The sequence below is a fragment of the Wyeomyia smithii genome, chromosome 3 (genome assembly GCF_029784165.1).
Source record: "Wyeomyia smithii strain HCP4-BCI-WySm-NY-G18 chromosome 3, ASM2978416v1, whole genome shotgun sequence".
Classification (NCBI taxonomy): Eukaryota; Metazoa; Arthropoda; class Insecta; order Diptera; family Culicidae; genus Wyeomyia; species Wyeomyia smithii.
In genome coordinates, this window is record NC_073696.1 from 72,129,961 (window position 1) to 72,152,392 (window position 22,432).

The following is a 22,432-nucleotide window of genomic DNA, read 5'->3' on the forward strand; positions in this document are numbered from 1 at the left end:
GATGATTACAAAAATTTTTAGAGCCAACACGGTTCGTTTGAGCGGTGTGACATCTTCGGCAAAGTTGTAGATAATAGTTTTGTTCTTCAAAAAAAAAAATACACTCTAAGAACAAATAACTAATTAAAAAAAAAAATAAAAGAAAGTTTCAAATTAATTATCAAAAATAACCCATTTAAAAAAACTGATTTTTTTTATAAAAACTACGAAAGTTTACCTGAACAACGAAACCGGCCATGGAGAAATCAGAAAAAAACGAGGAACGAAGTTATTATTTACAACTTTGCCAGATACACTATGCCAATCGAATAAACCGTTTTGACTGTAGAAATATTCTGGATTCCTCATAGAGTGCTCTATTGGAAATTAAAAATATGTCTACAGTCGAAACAGCATAGTGTCTTCGGCAAAGTTGTAGATAATATTTTGTCCTTCCAAAAAAGAAATATGCCTTTTATAAAAAAATTGAAAATAATTTTTTTTTTAAATATATTTTTTTCCAAAAAATGATAACTTATTTTTCTTGATTTCTATATGATCAGACTGGTTTCATTGTTTTGGTAATCTTTAGTAGGTTTTATTAGAAAAATCAAGTTTTTGAAAAATGGGCACTTTTGATTAATTAATTTTTAATCTTTCTTCTAACGTTTGAATCAAAAAAATTTTAAGTGTAATTTTTTTGGAAAGACAAAATTATTACCTACAACTTTGTCGAAGCCGTCACACCAATCAAACGAACCGAAGTGCTTTTTTTATTTTATACTCATTTTTCACAATACAGGTCGGACTCGATTATCTGGGGGCTCGATTATCCGGAGAAAATGGTTCGATTATCCGGAGTATTTTTTGTTTCTGTATTTATATAACGTACCTTTGTCTTCCGGGTCATTGGGAGGTTCGGGGTTGTTCATAATTGTAGTGATAAAAGCCCCGTTCCGCTTAGACAGTTCGTTTTTGGCAGTTTTCTCGTCGTTCCTTCAACCAATTCTTACTCAATAACCTCACAAATCAAGGTTTTAGGGTTTTTTGTTGCCAATAAGAACAACCGCTATTGGTAAACCGGTTTTGTAATTATAGTAACTAGGAACATATTCCTGTAATATAATGGCCATGATCATTGCAGTACTTAGAACAAGCAGGCCTGTCCCGGTTCTGTTCCGGATAATCTCGGATTATTGAACCAAAACTCATCAAGCGAAATTAATAACGACTTGAAATCCGCAAAGTAGTCTATATCGAGCGTCTAGGTCGTTATAGGTCGCTCAAGAGAGGGATAAAAACATGAGTGTTTGTTTTTACTTCGAGATAATCAATATAACATAATTTATTATTACGTATATATGTATAACAAACGCCGACAAACAGTCTAAAGACAATTTTTAATTTTTTTTCGTCGGCACATGCATTGTACACAATTTATTATAATAGAAAACTCACTGTTCTAGATGACAGATATTAAAAATTTTAAAATAGTCTATATCATTATACAAGCTATTTCGAGAGACTAGTGATCAATTTCAAAAGATAAGTTCTAAACATTTTGAACTCCGCCTTCCACAATTGAAAAAACGACTCGAAACGAAGTCCCAGAGAGTAAATTTTTGCAAAATTTTTTTTTCAGATGCCACCAATTCTCGACGTTTCATGCGTTTTTAAGTCATTTGGCATAAAAAAAATTCGAAAACCGAAATTTCACGAACACAGTTGATAATTTGATTTTACAGCAGCGATTTTAACTTCTTCAGCCAGTCGTTATTCATCGAGAAAAAATTACTGCCTATGAATGATCAGCACTTATTTACTATAAATTTCATTTATATCAAAACAGGTTTTTTTGAGTATCATAAATTATTGGTAAAAAGAGTTGCAAGTTTTCTCAATGAGCATTCATTAAATTTTCGTTTTTGTTTCTCGGTGCGCGGTTTTGATTTTGTTTCTCGCACACAGAGAAAGAAACAAACTTGTCGCTATCGTGAAAAATAACAAAACAATTAGAAATGCTCTAAATCACAATTGAAGAAGTTAAGATATTTTCCTGTCACTCGCCCAAACCTTGATAACAACTACCGAAAAACGTGTAATTGAGCTCTTGCTATATTAAGTTATTGAAATAAACGTATTTTTTTGAATACATGAAGTTATATGCTGGGCTGGAGCTAACCTAGCATAAGTTTTATCGATTTAATGTCAAACAATTTTTAAATTTAAAATTTTCGTTTGAATCGTTCTGGGCTCCAATTTCAGATAGTTCCGTTAAGTTTGCTTTTTGCTTAGATAGAAAAATTTTACCAATTCGCTCAATTAAATGATTGTCTTGGTAGTGCAGCTACTAACAAAGGGTTGATTCGAAAATGTATGAAATAACAGCGAATAAATAAAAGATATCCATTCTTTTAGTATATATTATTATTTATAACGTTTTAACGTCTCAGCATTCAGAAATGCACTGTTAGATAAAATTGCAGCAAATACTAGAGTTGCAATTCTCTCTATTATTTGTTTTAATGGAATATAAGAATACCGTAGTCCAACGTCATGCGGTCGTGTCTTGATTACCACCCTCCTACTTTTTCATTGTGTTTCAATTGTTGGTTGGGTAGAGTCCTTACATCCCAAGTACCGAGTTTCCAATGATAGTTGTCCTTTTTCGTTCGCTTAGGTCCAGGCCGATTATTTAGTTCCGTGTTTTTCTGTGGATTGTTCGTAGTAATTCATATTCGCTTGCTAGGGCTACGATACCTAGTCTGACGACGGGGATGCCATCTTACATATAACTGGCGAGGCACCGTATTTCGTGATCCAGCACCACGTGGAGGTTAGGAGAGGAGTTGCTGAACAAAGGTCGATGACCACAATAGTGTCTTAAGTAACACGTTTCCTGCCATTTACCAACCAGCCATCTTATTACATTATTAAAATACAAACATAATTACTTTTTAAACCCTGGAGCATGAAAATTGTTTGGCAAATTTTGAACGACTTGTTGTAAATAGCATTCGATAAGCAATAAATTTAACTATATGTATAACAATCTATATAATAATCGGTTTTCGTTTATTTCGATAAGCGAGTAGATTTAACTATATGTATAACAAAGCAAAGCCTTGGTGCTACATTCCGATTCGAAACTTGATTTATTTATACACAGACTGTTTATTTATACACAGACTTCGCAGCCGACTGTTAAGTGTACAGGACAATTGCGGGGCTAGCGCTACGATCCTACTAACACTAACAGTCTCTCCCGAGCCGGGACTCGAACCTACGGCGACTGGGTGATTATGTATATATGTATAAAGATATGTATAACAATCTACATAATAATCGGTTAGTAATCAAGGATTAACGAAAGTTTCGCTGATGTGAGTTTGGCGTTTAGCCTGAGTTTGTTAATAACCAGATTAAAGTCTAGCGTCGCTGAATTTTTGGTTAGAAAATTAAGGAAGAAACCGTGGATTCCGTTACTGTTGTGCCCTACTTGACTTTTCTGTTTTTCGATTAGGTTCTTCAAGTGTAGTTTCGATAGCTATACCGAGATGATTCAAAACATTTATTATGCTTTAGGTTACCGCCGCACTATCTCTGATCATTACAGGAACCGTGTCGGGTAATTTGTACAGTAATGAAAGATTATCCCTGAAGGCTTTTTGGACTGATAACAAACAAATGAACGCTTGTTTTTCGGACATTTTTTAGGCTGTTAAAAATAATAATTAAAAAACTTTTGATTTGATATATGTTAAAAATTAATAAATTTAATTTAGTAAGAGATGTATTTTTTTCTTTTTAGAGACGACATGGAAATGATGCTGAACAAAATTGTTCCGGAGGGGCTGCCGTACCGACATTCATGTGAAGGCCCCGATGATATGGTAAGTTATGTTTTAATAGCAATAGAAAGCTATGGTCGAATTTCATATTTATCGATTTTTATCGATAGTTGCAATCGTTGCTGTATCGTTTCAAAATCAGTTCAATTTCAGTAGTTCAATAGTATTGTAATATTGCTATTACAACTAAAGTGTTACTGTACTATTGGACACTGAAACGCTGTCTGGTGCAATCAATTTAATATTCCCTATCGTCTTCTACAGCCTGCCCATGTGAAAGCATGTTTTCTTGGCAGTTCTCTGACAATCCCGATCACTGATGGCAAACTGTCACTCGGCACGTGGCAGGGCGTTTGGCTGTGTGAGCACCGTGATCATGCCGGTTCCCGCAAGCTGGTGATAACGCTGTCCGGCTGCCCTCGGGACTCGGCCCGAAGTCCACTCTCACCGGTGTCGCCAATTGCATCCACTTCCAGTTAGGGACGGCCTCGCTCTGCTCGCGATAGTCGGTAATCGTGGGTTAGGGCGGTGCTCTGCTGTAAGTTTCATACTGATAAGCGTCATTATACTATTGGAATTAACCTTGGTGCAAGGTTATAGAACGCAACCTATAAATAATTATGTTAATTATAAAGTCAGAAGGAGAACACAGAGAAAAATACAGTGCAGATAATTGAAAACAAGATTTTAATGAGCGGATAACAGACAAGTCCTTAGGCGAAAGGCGAACAGTTCATACTAATAATATCCTAAATTATTAGATATGAAACGCCATAGAAGCAAAAAAAAACTTCAGAACTAAAATTTGATTTAACATTTGTATTAAAATTGTAGCTTTAGATATATGACAAATAGAAATCGCTAAACAAATTTCATATAACAAAACGCAATGATAATAGAAATTAAGATGTCTACTTGAAAGCTAATTCAAATACACAGCTCGGTCAAAGGAACTTATTTTTATCAAAGTAGGAAAACACATTTTCATTTCTACTGTTTTACCAACCGGGAACGTAGGGAAATAGTGAAACTAATGAATAGCAAAAAAACCAAATCAGAATGAAATAGAGAGCATATAGTTTTGTTAACATTTGTATCACATTTCATTTTCATTTTTGTCAGAGAATAAATATAGGGCTAATAGGCTGAACCAACGCGTACACGAGTGCACAAAATGAGAAACAAATACTAGAATATAGAATCATGCCGATACTATTATATACACATTCATGTCCAGGATTAATCAAGTTCATATCTATCATTATTTTACTAATTACACTAATAACAAGTAATTGTCAGTTTGACACTGACATTAAATTGATTCGATCTTTTTTATGTTATGCTCTAATAATTATTATTGTTTCGATTTCAAAATTTTTTGTTGTGCCAGCAACTAAGGAAATGGCAGAGTGATCAAAAAAACGCAATCACAGCGAAACTGAACAGAGGATTGATTGTGGGTGTTGACCCGTTTATTATCATCGGCTAGCTGACGACGGAAGCTACAGCAAAGAAGATCGATTGTACATAGTGGTTAGGGTTTAGTGTGTTTTAAATGCATCTAATTGTTTTTAGCCTTCATCATGTAAGTTAAGTTACGTAGCGAGACATGCGTATCGGTGAGCGGACCATAAAGCAAATGAGGCAGCATTACGTTTTTGTGCCTCAGGGAACATCACCGCGATTGCGTGATAGCGCGCACCGGCAAAAGTGTGGTGAAATTTGTACATATAGAAGTAGTATTGTTGTTTCCGATAAAGCGGTGAGTTGTTGATTTTATTGTTTATTTCACGTACTATATAGTTCGAATTCACAACACTGCATTAGTTAGAAGAAACATACGTACGTTTTCACTTCTTGTGTTTTCTTTGAAAGGAAAAGATGAGCGATATATTAACGTTAGAGGTTAGGTTACTCGAAGGCACGGTTTATGTGGTGAGTACCGGTTCTGCGTTTAGAGAGTAGAACATTTTAATAAGGTTTGGTTGTTCTCAGTTGCATGAAACCCGATTCAAGTTGAACTAACATTTATTGTCAATAAAACTTGTTATGTTTTGAAATATTTCACATAATAAACTGGCAAAAAACAACATCTGATCGTATTCAGACGAAATTTGAAAACAATTCGAGCTGCAGCAGGAAATTTATCTCTTATTCTGTTACATCCTCTGTTTCAGATACAATTGAGTGGTTCAAATTTATTACTTGGTACGTTTTCACTTCTTTATTGAGTATGTGGTGATAGTCTATGAACATCCATCAATTCTGACCTTTTTCACAATTTATATTCATAGAAAATTTAACATAAACAGCAACATCCATAGTAGAACGTGTAAGGTCAATACCAAATAGTGAACCGCATTGCATTCTCTGCATTGTATATCTAAGAACAGAAATTGAGGTATCTTCTTTCGGCAAACATATTAGACAAACTAAGGAAGAAAATAACTCTTTTGCACATTACAATCGCTTCAAAATTAAAAGGAAAAAAGTAAGAGGTAATGCCATTAGAGCGAGAAATACACACAACGGAAAATAAATATTGAGGCAACCATTTCTCGTCCATCCTTTTCTATGATGTATCAAGTTGTGAGAAGGTTTGTATTTTTTACAAAAGTAAAAGTATAATGAAAAAAACAAAACAAAAAGAATGAATCGATATATTTTGTTAAAAAGGTGTTTTTTAGTAATTTTTTGTAGCATGAGTCGAAAAATGGAACCAATGCAATAGTTACTATTACTTGTTAATTTTCAACTATAAGAGCGATAGAGACTTTGTATAATTTTGATGCATGTAAAAGAAGCAAATCACGAAAAGAGCAATTAATTAGTTTGTAAGAAAGTATAACTTTTAACAGCGATTTGAACTTTTGCTTTGTCGACAAAATTTTTCATTCAGTAACCCTCGGTTATCGATGCTGGATTTTCGGAGCAACAGGATTTCGTAAAAGTTGAATAGCGTTGAACAAATTGCAATCCAAGTCTTCCAAAACGAGAGTCTCTTCCCCCTCGTTCTGAAGACACTACGTGCAATGGTTTTATTCCAACTTTCTGAACGTAACATTTTAGTTTTTCTGATAAAAAACCGGCGCATTCTTTTTCAAACTACGGTTACTTTGAAACTGATGTTGCCGGGTAGTAATTTTATTGCCAAGTGTTTCGTAAATCCTGTTGCTTATAGATAAAATCATTTAGTTTAATTTTCTTTCCTTTGACACATTCTTTCTCTTACCCAGAAGTAGATTTCAATTGCACAATACATCTTAATACTAATCAGTCCAACCAAACCGAAACCGTATTTCTCGGTGAAACCAAAAAGCGGTTGGTTTCATTTGTAACCGTTACCACGCATTAAAAATAACAGCATAACATAATTTACACACGAGCACTGTTAAAGAAATATCACTAGAGGCTAAAACTTCATCAACATTCACAACCGAATTGTTAGTATATGTATATCGATTTAGCTGAAGAGCATCGTTGACAGAAAACCCCAAGTATATTATAGAAGAAAAGCCAACCAGAATCCATTCCCACAAGGACGTAAGATCCGAATCTAGGAAAGAAATGTTACAGAAAATGGCTTTATTCGTCAAGAAAAAAGGAAAACCGATATTGGTCGATTTTTGCTACCAAACAATTTTGTATACTAAACCAGAGAAATAACACACGCGCAAAATTTCCGCCCCCTTTGTAGTATAATTGTATGCTTCAGGAGTGTACTTATTAGAAGACACGTATTTTTGTGTAAAATATCACCCGTCACCAGCGCCAAACACAATGTCACGAACCGTCAGCAGATGTTACCAGAGCAGTAGCATTTTTTGCATCTATAGGATGGAAAAGTAGCCATCAGCTCAATACACGATTTATTCCCTCGTAGCTAGAAGCCGTACTAACGAAAGTGTTAACAATCGTGTATCTAATTGTGCTTGATTCGAGCTGCAGTAAAAAAAGCGTAACCATACCGTCTCAACGATATTTAGAGAAAACAAAATATTTAGGCACTTTTTATACATTTTCCTTCATTCGGATTACATTTCAGTAAACGGATCTTTTCCGCTACCGTTTACGTCCATTTTGCTAAGCTGCTTACTATTAGACGGATAGCTAGGAGCCTCTCGAATGAGTAAGAACAAAATAAACGGAATCACTTCGATCTGATCGGAAATATGTATGCGCTAGTGAGTACTTCGAGTTTTGGATCGCTTGAACTGGATCTTTGAGAGTTTGGAGAAGTTGTGCACTAGAATTCGCCCCTTCATAATTCACTCTTTGGTTGGTTGAAACCCTCGTTTCTAATGGAAACACTTGACCGAAGCACTCGGAAGAATGACTATTCTATCAATTATTCATTTGAATATACCTGTGATGTAGTCACTGAATTTCGTTTTGTGTGAAATTAGCGGCGGAAGCTTATGAGTGCCGTATGGACAAGTTCTTGTGATTGAACCCAAAAACCACTTTCTAGAAAACCGTTTGCCAGAGCTTTTCGAAACGAACAACACTTTAAAAAACCATTTCCCAGATAGGAACCTTTCTTAGAAAACCATCCCTAATAACAATATATCTTTCTAAAATGTGCAGAGTTTTCATATTTACATTTCTATTATATTATGCGTTTGTATAGTTTTCTTCACACTTTTCTGCTTCAAAGTTACTTTATTTGAGAAAATGAAATTCAACATGTTTACTAATTTATTGAGAGATGCCAAAAGTTCTATTCAAACCGACCACCGTTAAAAGTGGCGGCAAGATCTTGCAAGCAAAGCTAATCTATTGGGGTGTACCAGTAGAAGGCAGCGATAGTGAATGAGGACAACATGCGCCAAGTATGCCACCCCAGCTGACGTTGAGGTACGAAGCTGGTCTAACAAACCAGTCGTCGTGTGTTCGAATCTCGACTGGGAGAGAACGTTAGAGTCAATAGGATTGTAGCGCTAGCAATTGAATACTAACAGTTGACTGCGTTGTATTGTAACTTTTGGTGTTCCTGGCAGGCTAGAAAACATGTAAATTCAATCTTTATTGCAGTGACTCGTTTTAAGGAGGATACTTCTCGGAAATAATTTTAAATAGTAGAATAAATGAATTTCTATATGTTGTTAGTCAGCTTTTAAGCTTGAAATTGCCGATGGGGTATCGTTATTACAATGAAGAATAATTAATTGTAGTCACAAACGACGTTGAATAGAATATTTCGTTACACGCGATAATTCTTAGCATAATTGTCAAATTACACAGTTTCATGATCAGTGATAATTTTCATTGTTATAAGTAAATAAGTTGGATCATAAATTTTAAAAGGTGTTCATCGGGAGTCACTTCTCAGCGAAATCAGAGTGAACTGAATACAGCCCTATTACGGGACTCACGTAAGAGAGAAGAAAATGGCAAAATGACATCTGCTGTGAAATCTGGGTTATTACTTACCAGTCAGCTCCAGGCGGAAGTGTCCCTTGCTGTTCGAAGAAGTCGTCTCCATTCAACTCGGTCCATGGCTGCAGCTCGCCAGCCATGTCGTCTGCGGAGGCCCCGCAGGTCGTCTTCCACTTGATCGAGCCACCTTGCTCGCTGTGCGGCCCGTCGCCTTGTTCCAGTCGGGTTGTTATCAAGACCCATTTTCACCGGGTTGTCATCCGACATCCTAACGACATGCCCAGCCCACCGTAGTCCCCCGATTTTCGCCGTTTGAACGATGAGTGGTTCTCCCAGCAGCTGTGCATCTCGTGATTCATTCGCCTCCGCCATGATCCATCTTCCCTCTGCACTCCACCACAGATGGTACGCAGCACCTTTCGTTCGAAAACCCCAAGGGCGCGTTGGTCCTTCACGAGAATAGTCCAGGTTTCGTCGCCGTAGAGGACTACCGGTCTGATCAGTGTTTGGTAGATGGTTAACCTTGTGCGGCGGCGGATTTTATTCGAACAGAGCGTCCTCCGGAGTCCAAAGTAGGCACGATTTCCTGCCATAAAGTGTCGACGAATTTCTCTGCTGGTGTCGTTGTCAGCAGTCACCAGTGAGTCCAGGTACACGAACTCGTCTACCACCTCGATTTCATCACCGCTAATATGAATTCGTGGCGGGAGGTTAACACTGTCTTCTCTTGAACCTCTTCCTCTCATGTACTTGGTCTTCGAAGCGTTTATGGCCAGTCCAATTCGTCCGAATTCAGCCTTCAGTTTGATGTACGTCTCCGTCATTCTTTTGTCAATGTTATCGGCGAAGCCAAAGAGCTGAACAGACCTTGTAAAAATCGTGCCCCTCGCGTCGATACCAGACCTACGTATCACACCTTCCAAAGCGATGTTGAATAGCAAGCACGATAATCCATCACCTTGTCGTAACCCTCTTCGAGATTCGAAGGGACTCGAGAGTGTCCCCGAAATTCGAACTACGCACATCACCCGATCCATCGTCGACTTGACCAACCGCGTCAGTTTATCCGGAAAGCCGTAATCGTGCATAATCTGCCATAGCTGGTCTTGAACTTTTGTGTCGAATGCCGATTTAAAATCGATGAACAAGTGATGTGTGGGCACGTTATACTCACGGCACTTCTGTAGGACCTGCCGTACCTCGAATAATTGGTCCGTGGTGGCGCGGGCACCCATAAATCCCGCTTGGTATTGCTCCACGAATTCCCTTGCAAACGGTGATAGTCGACGGCACAGAAATCGAGAGAGTACCTTGTAGGCGGTGTTCAACAACGTGATTGCACGGTAGTTGCAGCAATCCAACTTGTCGCCTTTTTTGTAGATGGGGCACACTGTACCCTCCATCCACTCCTCCTGTACTACCTCCTCCTCCCAAATCTTGGCAATAACCCAGTGTAGCGCCTTAGGCAGTGATTCGCCACCGTGTTTTAACAGCTCGCTGGGGAGTTGGTCAGCTCCAGCGGCTTTATTGTTTTTCAGCCGGCCGATCTCCTCTCTAACCTCCTGGAGGTCAGGGGCTGGGATTCTGTCGTCATCTGCGCGTACACCGAGATCTACTACCACTCTGTCGTCGTCCTCTGCTACATCGCCATTAAGGTGCTCATCGTAGTACTGCTTCCACCTGTCAATCACCTCACACTTGTTCGTGAGAACGTTGCCGCCCAGGTCCCTCTGGGTTATTATGAATGCCATTTCACTGAAGCAAAAACTGAAATAGTGAAATTTCGCGTAAAAAAATATTTCACGACCACTTTGAACGATGAAATGATTTCACGAAGATGGGATAAGTCTTAAAAATCGATTAATTTGTGCTCTAATGATAAAATATATTAGATTTATCTTTCAGTTACAAGACTAATCAGAAATAGAATCTATAACGAAAAATAATCGCCAGAAGTATTTGTAGGCAATCATCATATGGCGATTGATGAAATAAAAATTTACCAAATGTCTAAGAAAAATAAAAATTCGGAAAACATCGACTTAGAAATTTTTCAGCTGCCAAACTCACTTCACTTATCCTATTCCTATTCTCACTTCCCTATCAATTTCATTTCACGGAACTAATTTTTGACACTTCACGTTGGGTGGAATGGGGAATGGGTCTCAAATAGTGAAGTAAGCGGTGAGAGTGAAATATATTTCACCGTGAAGTGACTCCCGCAATAAGTACTTTAGCAAATAACAATCTCTGTTCTTGTATGAGCTTGAAAATCTTTAACAGTATCCTTCGCGTTGTTTTCTCTGTTAATAGTTCAACTTCAAGGAGAAATCGTTCGAAAATAGAACATTTTCCAGTTGATCACCGTTCTTCGGTATAATGTGATTTCAAGAAATGTGAATTTCTTCGAAAAGATTTTTGATTTTTAGCAAAATAAAACGTTCGAATTTTCTATTTTTTTTTTAAACTAAAAACGGACTACGAATTTACAATACTTTTATGTGATTTGAGGCAAACAAGAAAGAGGCTTATTAAAAAAAGCCAATTTGCAATGATCTTGCTACGATGGATAAAAATTATCTGATATCGGAGGTTGTATTTTTTTCAATGTTTACAAAACAAATAAATCCAATGAGCATATGAAAAGGTATTAAATTTCAAACAATTCTGGTAGTTTTCATATCAAGATTGGTATTGCTAGTCAATGACTGTATGCTTAAAATTGTTCGTCTACCTCAGCGGTTCTCAACCTGGGGTACGCGTACCCCTGGGGGTACTCGAAAGCCTTCAGGGGGTACGCGAAAGAAAAATCAGTAATGGCGGACGAAGCAATTATACTCTGTAATACTTCATTTGTTGTTCAATCTAGCCTCTAAAACATGACTGTAGCAATCAAACAAGCTACAGTTTAACTTGGAACCTTAACTAGACTACCACAACATGATCTACCATTACTCTCTTCCACTCTGCAAGAACATTCCAAGCCAGGGGGTACAATCGATATGAAAAATATCGCCAAGGGGTACGCTTACAAAAAAGGTTGAGAACCGCTGGTCTACCTTATTGATATCTGCGTGAGGGAAATTACCCAATCGTACTTTTCTTCGATTTTCTCCTATCAACCCTCTAGTGCCCAAATTAATTTCTAAACGGACTTCGATAAAATCACTATAAACTATTATAACACTTTTTAAGTACTTATTGAAGCTTTTCGGAACTTCGACTGAAGCCCGCCAAATGGCGGCATTGGGCACTAGAGGGTTAATAAAAAAAAATATCGGTTATAATTATCATAACAATCTTGTACATTTTAGCGATCGAACGGCACACTGATTACAGGGTGCCACCGTGAAAGTGATACACTTCATTTGTGCCATATAATTGAAACAGATGACTCTCTGGTTCTTTCTATCATCACCGCTTCTAAAAATTATGCCAAGCCGCATGCACGACTTTCCGGCATTTCATACCAGATTTTCATTTCCGGCATTTCATACCAGATTTTCACCAAACGGTTCTTAAAGTGTCCAAACTCATGTATTTTCCTAGCATGTACCCCCAAATTCTGAAATTCAATGGATTCAAATCAGAAGAGGATGCTGATAAAACACGGAAAATTTTTATTGCACCACTTTTGAACAACCAATGCCTTATTCGCTGGCGCTGAATCTTGTTGACAGCAGAAACTTTCTTCTCCAAATAATTCTTTGGCACAAGGTAGTAAATGGTCTTTAATGATGTGTTGTAGATAGTACTCTTTATTAATTTCCGCTCCCCTGTCGATGAATAGCAGTGGCAACTTTCCTCTGTTGGATATTGCTTCGCAAACCATCACAGCTCAAGCATTTTGGAATCGTTTCTCTTTTATCGGCTGGTATATCACAAAGACATGCTTCATATACAGGATCATTCTGCTTGTTCAAAACAGCCTCCACCGTAAACATTTTTTCATCTGAAAAAAATATCTTATGGGCAGCGTCCGTCTTCAGTAGCAATCGAGATCTGGCACCCCTGTCGGCAAAATTTCTACGAGAACCTAAATTAATCCACCTAGCGGTGAGACCCAGCCTTTCACCTTCGAACTTATAATTTGTTAAAATAGATTTACTCCAACATTTAAAAGTACACCTTGATTATTTCTGCTGGATTTGTTATTCATTCTAAACAACAAATTTTTGGTAGCCAACAGTACAACTATACCGAACAATTAAAATTTACCATATCATCGGCTTCGTGCAACACTGGCACAACTCAAAATTTTGCATTTTTGAGTTTTTGATGGCAAACGATGCCAAATACTGTTTTAACTTAAAAGTTTCATCACACGAAATCCCATTTCGAAAATCACAAAAATTCCAGAGTTATGAGTAGAAGTGCCTTTGCTGCACAAATCGAAATTTCTCCATAAAGTTAGTAAAAATAAGGTTTTAACTTGGACAACGTGAGCACGTAATATGTGCATAATAGACCCAAAGGTGTTTAATAAGGATTGGTAATCTTAAACTTCAAAGTTTTCTTGAAAATCGAAAAAGCGTTTTTCTCGAAACTATGTTTTTTGAGTTGTGCCAGTGTTGCACGAAACCGACGATATGAATATAAATTAACACATATACGTGAAAATAACATTAAATTCTTTCAACTATATGATGCGATTTTGGTTTTGATTGTGGTATAATCGATTTGTACTCATATACTGCCTATAAATATTCAGATTCTTTAAGTCAACACTAGTCAGTAGATTTCAAATAATGTATAATTAAAGGTTGTTCCTTATACACATGGGCGCAACTACGGGGGCTACAGCCCCTCCTAGTAAGTTTTAAGCCCCCTCCCCCCTAGAAATTCCCAGAGAATAATTGTAGTCAATATAAATACATCCCATCAAAATCAACACAAATTGAGAAGTCATCATTCATTGGCTGAGAACTAGTACTGTGCCCAGGATCGATTCTCAAACCTAGCTCTCTTACTTACCTTACTAATAAGACGAGTGCCGTGGTGGCTTGTGCTGTATCAAGGAGTTGTTGCCATGCTGCTCGGTTTTGGGCTGTGTTTCGCCAGTTCCTCAGACGTCTCATCACCCGCAAGTCTCTTTCGATCTGGTCGAGCCATCGCGAACGCTGCATCCCCTAGTCCACAGGGTTGCTGAAGAGAAGTGATTGCACAGGATCATCGTCCGGCATCCTTACGACGCGACCGGCCCACCGTAACCTATTGACTTTCGCCAGGCGTGCAACAGGGTTCTGTCCAAGCAACGCGTGCAGCTCATGGTTCATGCACTGTCGTCATTATCTGTACTCCACAATAGATAGTCCGCAGCATCTTCCGTGCGAAAACTCCAAGAGCGTTGAGGCCAGAAGCGTTGATGTATCGATTCCGTAGAGAACTACCGGTCGTATCAGCTACATCATCAACTTTTTACTTCGTCGCTCTAGACTTGATTGAAGTGGTCATGCCAATACCCCCACCACAATTGGTGCGTACGTTTGTATGTCTGAGAAAAAAGAGCCATCGATGAGAACATGGTCAATTTGGTTTGTTGTACGTTGGTCAGGTGATCTCCGGGTGGTTTCGTGGATGTCTCTTTGGGGAAAGCAGGTTCTTCGTACTACCAGTCTGCGGGAAGCTGCGAAGTTGACGCTTCCCTGGCCGTTGTCGTTCGTGACGGTGTGCAGTCTGTGCGGACTAACCACCGGCTTATATATGTTTTCCCTACCGACCTGAGCGTTCATGTCCCCAATGACAATGTCTCTACACGAGCAGCTATCGTAGAGTTTCCCCAGCTGTGCGTAGAACGTTTCTTTCTCTATATCGGGACGTCCTTCGAGAGGGCAGTAGGCATTGAGGATGGTGTAGTTGTAGAACCAGCCTTTTATTCTCAACAAACACAACGTGTCGCTAAACCCCTCCACTTGATTGCACGACTCTGCATCCTGCCCAGCACTATAAAACCGGTACCCAGCTCATTGTTTGTGCCGCCGCTCTGGTAAAATTGTGCTCTGCGGCCACAAATTCGCCATACCTTCTCTCCTTTTCGGTAAAGCTCCTGGAGCGCAACGATGCCGAACTGGTGAAGTTCTAGCTGATCAAGCAGGATCCGGTCGGCATCCGAGGCGTTAAGCGATCTACTGTTACATGTACCGTGCTTCTAATCGTCAGCCTTATTTCGTCACTAGATCATTGCGGGTAATTCCGGTTTGTTTTCAATTCTTGATTGTTCGTAGTATGTTTATTTTAGCATGCTGCTTTACTAGGGCTGCGATACCTAGTCTCGCGACGGGGCCGCCGTGTTGGGTGTAGAGGCGAGACACCGCATTTCATAGTTCACCGTCCACTTCGGATCAGTCGCTGTTCGAGCCGACCCCATCCTGGAAAACAGACGCTCAGACAAGCTGCTCTCCAAGGAGAACAACTACCGCTTCCCTGTCAGCATACGACCAAGTTCCCACCGGTTCCCCAATCTTCTCATGGTTGCTCGTATTCCAGTCGGTTCCACGTGGAGTTAGGAATATGGCATTATGCCTTGGTCCACACTGGGATCTATTTTATGCCGACTAGCACGGGTGTACTGCTGGTACGCACTGCCCAGCGCATTGTAACTCTTTTTCCTATTTTTTTTAAATGAAGTGTATGAAAACTAGCCCCCCTAGAAATTTTCCTTAGTTGCGCCCATGCTTATACATTAATTTGAATTATCTTATCAGTGAAATTGAAATTCTTTAACGCAGTTGATATTACTGATCGTTTCTGAGAGGCATCCAATGAATGGCCAAATACCAATCAATATGGGTTCTTGAAACCTGGATTATACCCAGTTGCCAGAATCCGACCTAAAACCTAATTTTCAATCCAGATGACCACTTCTGGTTGCCTGATAATCATAAAATCATAAAATCCATCGTAAAATTGCCGAACTGCCTAATCTGGGTATTTCTATGGCGAAGATGGCGACAGTTTCCGATCAACAGCCTAAAGTGACAAATATCATCCAATACGATTTGAAGAAGCAGTATGATACCCTGAGGCCAGAAATCATCTTCAGAGGCCATTTTAAATTTCTAGACAGTAACTTCAGGTTTCTACCAGTCTAAAAGGGACAAACATTACCCAATGTGAGTTTTTCAGTACCCGGGATGATGCTCAGAGACCAGGAATCATCAGAGACCAGAATCATCTTTGGAAGAAGAGATTTTCAATATTGGATAAAATAATAGTCCGATTACACTGGTCAACACAAGTGTTGCCTCGAAGGTCAAACTAAGAAAAAATGAAAAATTATAGCTTTGCCTGTGAATTTTTTTCTTTCTAGGGCAATTATTATGAGCTTTAGAGCAGCATTTTTTTCGATTTTGTCCACCAGTATTATAATCAAATTAAATGGGTACCAATAAGCAACTAAACCTTCAATTTAAAACTAAGATTGTTGAAATCAGTGATGCCATCTTTGGCAACACGAGTAAATTTGATAAAGTTTTCTGAACACGTTTCTTTTCATAACCTTCGAACTACATGTTCAATCATCATAAAATTCTTTATTTAAAGGTTTTTGAAGACAGCCCGTTCATTTGATACCTATTTTGTTCAAATCGGTTGTGTTGTTTTTGAGATAATGGAGTTTCATAACTTTTACATTTTGATACATAACAGACAAAGTTACAGTCCAATTATAATAAAATTCAATAGGGTTTTATCAAGCAACTAGACCTGTCTATTGCAACTTATTTTGTGAAAATCGGTCCATGCATCTCTGAGAAAAGTGGGTGAGCTCAAACAGTCTTAGAAAAACATGTTTCTTGTCATAGCCTGATTTCACATTATTATACATAGCGGACAAAGTTAAAGTCCAATAACAATAAAATTCTATAGGGTTTTATGGGGCAACAAGACCTTCCATATGACACTGATTTTGTGAAAATCAGTCCAGCCATCTCTGAGAAAAGTGAGTGAGTTTAAACAGTGTTTGAAACACGTTTCTTTGCATAACTTTTTAACTACATGTCCAATCATTATAAAATTATTTCACAAATGATTCAAAAAACAAGCCCGTTCTTTCGATACCAATTTTGTTCAAATCGGTTTTGTAGTTTCTGAGATAATGAAGCTTTGTTATTTTCACATTTTGATACATAACCTCGAAACTAAAAATCCGATTACAATAAAATTCAATAGGGTCTTATGGGGTAACTAGATCTTTCATTTGCAATTAGTTTCATGAAAATCGGTCCAGCCATCTCTGAGAAAATCGAGTGAGATTGGGAGACCGTTACATATATACACACACACTCACACATACACACACACACACTCACACATACACACACACACTCACACATACACACACACACACACACATACAGAAAATGCTCAGCTCGTCGAACTAAGTCGATTGATATACTAGATTCGACCCTTTGGAGCACTTTTATACCTTTGGTTTTTTCAGTGATTTCTATACCTTTCTAGGAGAAAGCCAATAATCCGTGAATCTTTTGTTTCTTGAGAGCTCCGGGTCCGTATCCAAGTTCATTTTTGATTATTTTATGCATGGTGTTATGATTCATGGTCATTTCCCGAGCCATTTTTCGAGCCGACCGAGCTGAATTTTGCCGGATACGTTCTTTAACCGCTTCGATCACCGATGCAGTCCGCACACTCCGTTTTCCAACCGGTTTGCACTTGGAGATAACCATCTGATCTGTATGTTGCTCATATCAGCAAGATACAATATCGTGATTTGTTCTGTACTTGTATCCATTACAATTTTTCTTAGGATAAAAAAAATATAACACTGCCTCTATCACTTACAAGTGAACTATAAACATGTGTCACAGTCAAAACAAATAAAGCTGATTGACAGCCTCTTGATGCGAAAAGAGGTACTCAATGTGTGTATCATTTTAACGGTGACACCCTGTGTTATGTTCCTCATTTTAAACGGTTCATGCACAATCCAGTTTGCACAGAATGGTGCCACAGCGCAGTATAGTGAAGGAAGACGTTGCCCTACGTCAAAATTGAGACCTATAATGGAAAACATTGCTGCCAAATAGAGGCCCTATAGCACAAAAATCGTAAAATTCTTTAGTCAAAAATTAATGAGAACCAGGGTTGCAAATTTTGAAAACTGCGAATGAAAACAGCATTTTCATTCTCAAGTTGAAAGTGATCTTTACCCGTGAAGGTGATCTTTAAGGTGAATCGGGACTTGGTCGCGATCAACTCGAATTTTGCAATCTAAAGACTACGTACATGAAACTTTGATCAATTGTTTTCACAACTGTTGCATGCCTAAAGTAGCAATTTGAGTGCTGTTTATTTAGTGGAAGCCGAATTTTTTACGATCAAAATACAGAAGTAAAAAGAACTCTAACCTAAAAATTGTATAGGAAAAGGCCACAATCCCGTTTCACCTTAAGATGTGTAGAATATTATCGAAATTATTTGATCAGAGTCAATTCATTGCATGAAACCGATGAAGTCAATAAGCATCTATATCAAGGGCTGCCGCCTCACATGGATATCTGACCCGGAGATCTTAAACATATCGAAGGAGGGGAAGAGGGATATGGGGGGGCTGAGTGTGTTGCATTGGTTAACTGGACTAATATATCGAAATTTAAATTATGCTATCACATTTTTTGCTCTACCGGAAGAAAGAAATATTTCCATAAAAGTGTTCCACGCTATTTGTATAGTAAATACTTACCTAATTTAACTTAGCAATACTTAACAGCCTAACGCGGTGATTTTAGAAACAATGTCAATAGTTTTGCTTTTTGAATGAAATTTCGTAAATTGTTCAAAATTGCCGGAAACCCGAAAGTCTTAACAAAATTCTCAAAACTAATGTGGAAGTCTCTTAAAATATTTCGCCCAGATAATTTACTTTTTGGATAAAAAAGTAACTGTAGTAATGAAGATAGAAAATTAAACTAACTGAAAATATGATAGTAGAAACTACGAAAAATATAGTTCAGCAGGTGGGACTCGAACCCACAACTTCCAATCTCCGGTCAGATGTGTTTCCGTTACACCACCGCAGAACGAAGAAGACGTAGTTCTAGAATCGAGTTTTGTATCGCTTATCCAATTTTCGCACTTCGTTCATTTACTTCCCGCCAATTAAATACGCAGGACTTCTAACAAATTGTCAAAATGTATGGCTCATGCAGTTTTCAGAACCCAAAAGCTACCTTCCTGGCTCAGATAAAATTCGCGTTCACCCGGAAACTCAGAGATAACCTCTCAAACACTGTGAAACCCCGAGAAGTGACAACCCTATGTACATCCTCAATCGCATAAACATCGCTAAAGCACCACGTGTGTAAAAAAAATAGAAATGCTGCTAACCAACATTATCACTGAGGTCAAAGTCCCTTTAAAAAGAAATCAATCAATCAATCAACATTATCACTGACAACAGATTGAAGCTGAAAGTCATGAGAAAGATCAGCTCGTTCGTGAAAAATTTAAATTCACAGTTTTCAATTCCAACTGAAAATCCTTTCTTGACAGTCAAATTCTGCAACCTTGGTGAAACTACTTCAGCTCTATCTCTTTTCTACGCTGCAATGCTTACTTTTCGGTACAGACCTGAGATAGATCTAGTCATCAAGTATGAATTCTTTTCTTCTATTCAGTCCTGGGCTGCTGTGATTTGATCAAGTCAATCACACTTGTTTTGGGCTTGCTGTCATTAATGGAAATGCAGATTGTTTTGGGTTTTTGGCAAAGTGTTTCCACTCAAGCAAAATAATCGAAATTTTTCATTACTACTACAATCTTTCCCTAGTCTGTTATTTTATCATTGCTGTGATAATTTTTCAGTGTCTATATTTTGATGAAGATTGATTAACAACGGAGTTTTTTCTAGATCTCACTTCACGTTCAGTGCCTACTTTTCGTACATTTTATAGAGTATAATTTGGGAATTAAAATTGTTTGACGTGCAAATTCCATACAGTGCGTCAATCGACATCGGAGTAACGATTTGCCACCAGATAAGTCATAGAGTTACTCGTCGAGACGGATTACTTCACGTAAACCTAGATCAGGCGTAACCCGCACTGTCGCGCAGTTTTCAACAATCGAGTTAGTTAAACGACTTTTAACCTTAATCTAAAAAGTGCCTGCAAAACGAATGTTGAATGTTTTCATATAGATGATATTTTTGCATTGATAGAAATGATGTAAAATGCACAGCTGAGCACTGCATTCAGATAAATTGTGGATTCTTTATTCCGATAAGGTTTTTTTCTCAGAACAACCCCTTTTGAACAGATAAATATATGAAAAACTCGGTGTTTAATTTAATCGTTTTGTTTATCTAACTATTCACTCCTATGTAGTATTTAGCAACATGATTTCAGTTGATTTATTAATCTAACGCCAATCACGATCGAACTTGAACCAGCTTTTCTAGACTAGCTTGAATCGTATTCTTAGAATTTGAAATTGAACTCGTCCATCAATGCCATCATCTGGATCTAGCCACCTATGAATGTACACGAAATAACACAATACTCTGAATGTATTTTATATTGTCAATGCAGCATTGCTTTATTTTTTGCTTTTTAGTAGAGACAGAAAACAGTGTAACCAGCAAATATTTACAAAAGAAAATAGTCTCTGGCACAGACACATACCAATTAAGGACAGCTATAGAAGTGAAACCAAGCAAATCAATTTAGCAGAAAGATGAATCATGGTTTTAGCGCCAATACGCAACACTAATAATAGCAAACCGATACCAAAAAATCCATGGATACAAACGAAGTAAAATATAAAACAAATTTGAATCCATAATTGCAAAAACAAAGTGAAAGTTATTTAGCAGAAGCAAAGAGAAGATCGTATTTATGTTCATTCTTTCTGACCAATCGCTAAATATGATAATATGCGGATGATTTTACATCTGATGCATCTAAGAAACAAGCACGTTGCGATAGTTGTTCGATTTAGATTGAAGAAAAAACACGTTTTCGTAACAGTTGGACCGAACCGAATCGAAAATAAAAGAATATATTTGAGTGCGGTAATAATTTTACGAACAGAACTGCTATTCCCAGTAATTGGTTTAACCAAACTAATCGAATCCGAAATGAAACAAAAAGTAGATAAAACTGTATAAAAAAAAACACAAATGCGCACTGCCATCTTTTAAACATTTCTTCTGAAACAACTTTAATTTTTTCCTGTGTTCAAGCGGGCGATCAAAGCCATATACTCTGAGTTGTCTGCTTTAATATTTGGCTTACGAACGAGTACAGATTTTTTCGGTATAATATCACAATTTTGATCATTTGAAAGTCGCAGTCGAGTAAGAGAAAAAAAAAACAATTTTTGTAGACACTGAAAAGAAAACTTTTTTGACATCTTCTTAAGTAACGATTTTGATAATGAAAAAACAGAAAAAAAGAATATGAATAAACGTTTCTAATTCTTCTCGTTCTAGAAAAAAAGTACTATTAAAAATTATTTTCACGCAGAGAAAAAAGAGCAAAGCAAACGATATTACTGATAATTTAATGAAAATCATAAAGCAACAAAAATCTACGAGTAAAAAACGACGTTAAATTTGTTACGCAAAAAAAAATCCAGGCAGTAATAAACTATTGGGATGAACTATAGGGTAAAGAAAGAAAAATCGACAATATGTAAATAGAAAAACAAAACAAGTATAAAATAAATTAATTATTATTTGGAGTAAGCAGAAACTGGAAGGTATAATAATGTTATCACAGAAAAATATAAAAAGAAAAAAAAAATTTGAATTAATTATAAGAGAGATACTATCGATAATTATGAACAGAAGTAAAGCGCGCGAAATTTACTAGGATTTTCTTGTAAATATTTAGTAATAAACAAAAAAAGGAAGTATGGGAATAAAATCCAACACTTAATACTGCAAAATCGTAATATAAAACAAATAGCAACTAGAAACTATATTCATTGATGAAGAGGAAAAGAAATTCGCAAATCCAAGCAACCAAAAACCGTAAAAGAACGTCGGCGAACAGCCGAAAAACGAAGCAGCAACAAATAAAACAAGAAATTAAAATAAACCTAAGACATTAGCAGCAACACTTTAAAGAAAAAGAAGAAGAAGAGAATAATGACGATGGCAAGAAACAAAACAATGAAAAAACAAAAAAATAAATTAAATAACAAGAAAAAGAAAGAGTGAATGCTATGATCCGAAAATTTTGTCCTTTCGGGAAGTTCAT

General features: G+C 37.4%; 1 protein-coding gene across 1 annotated transcript in view; it reads left to right on the top strand.

Moving 5' to 3' along the window:
- The window catches only part of LOC129729381 (UPF0047 protein YjbQ), a 102,339-nt gene extending 79,947 nt beyond the window's left edge, over positions 1–22,392 (top strand). The window contains exons 3-4 of the mRNA XM_055687910.1: positions 3,791–3,872; positions 4,095–22,392. Of these exons, the coding sequence (XP_055543885.1) occupies positions 3,791–3,872; positions 4,095–4,310 (298 nt within the window). The 3' untranslated portion in view covers positions 4,311–22,392. The remainder of the gene's footprint in view (positions 1–3,790; positions 3,873–4,094) is intronic.
- The last annotated feature ends 40 nt before the right edge of the window (positions 22,393–22,432 follow it).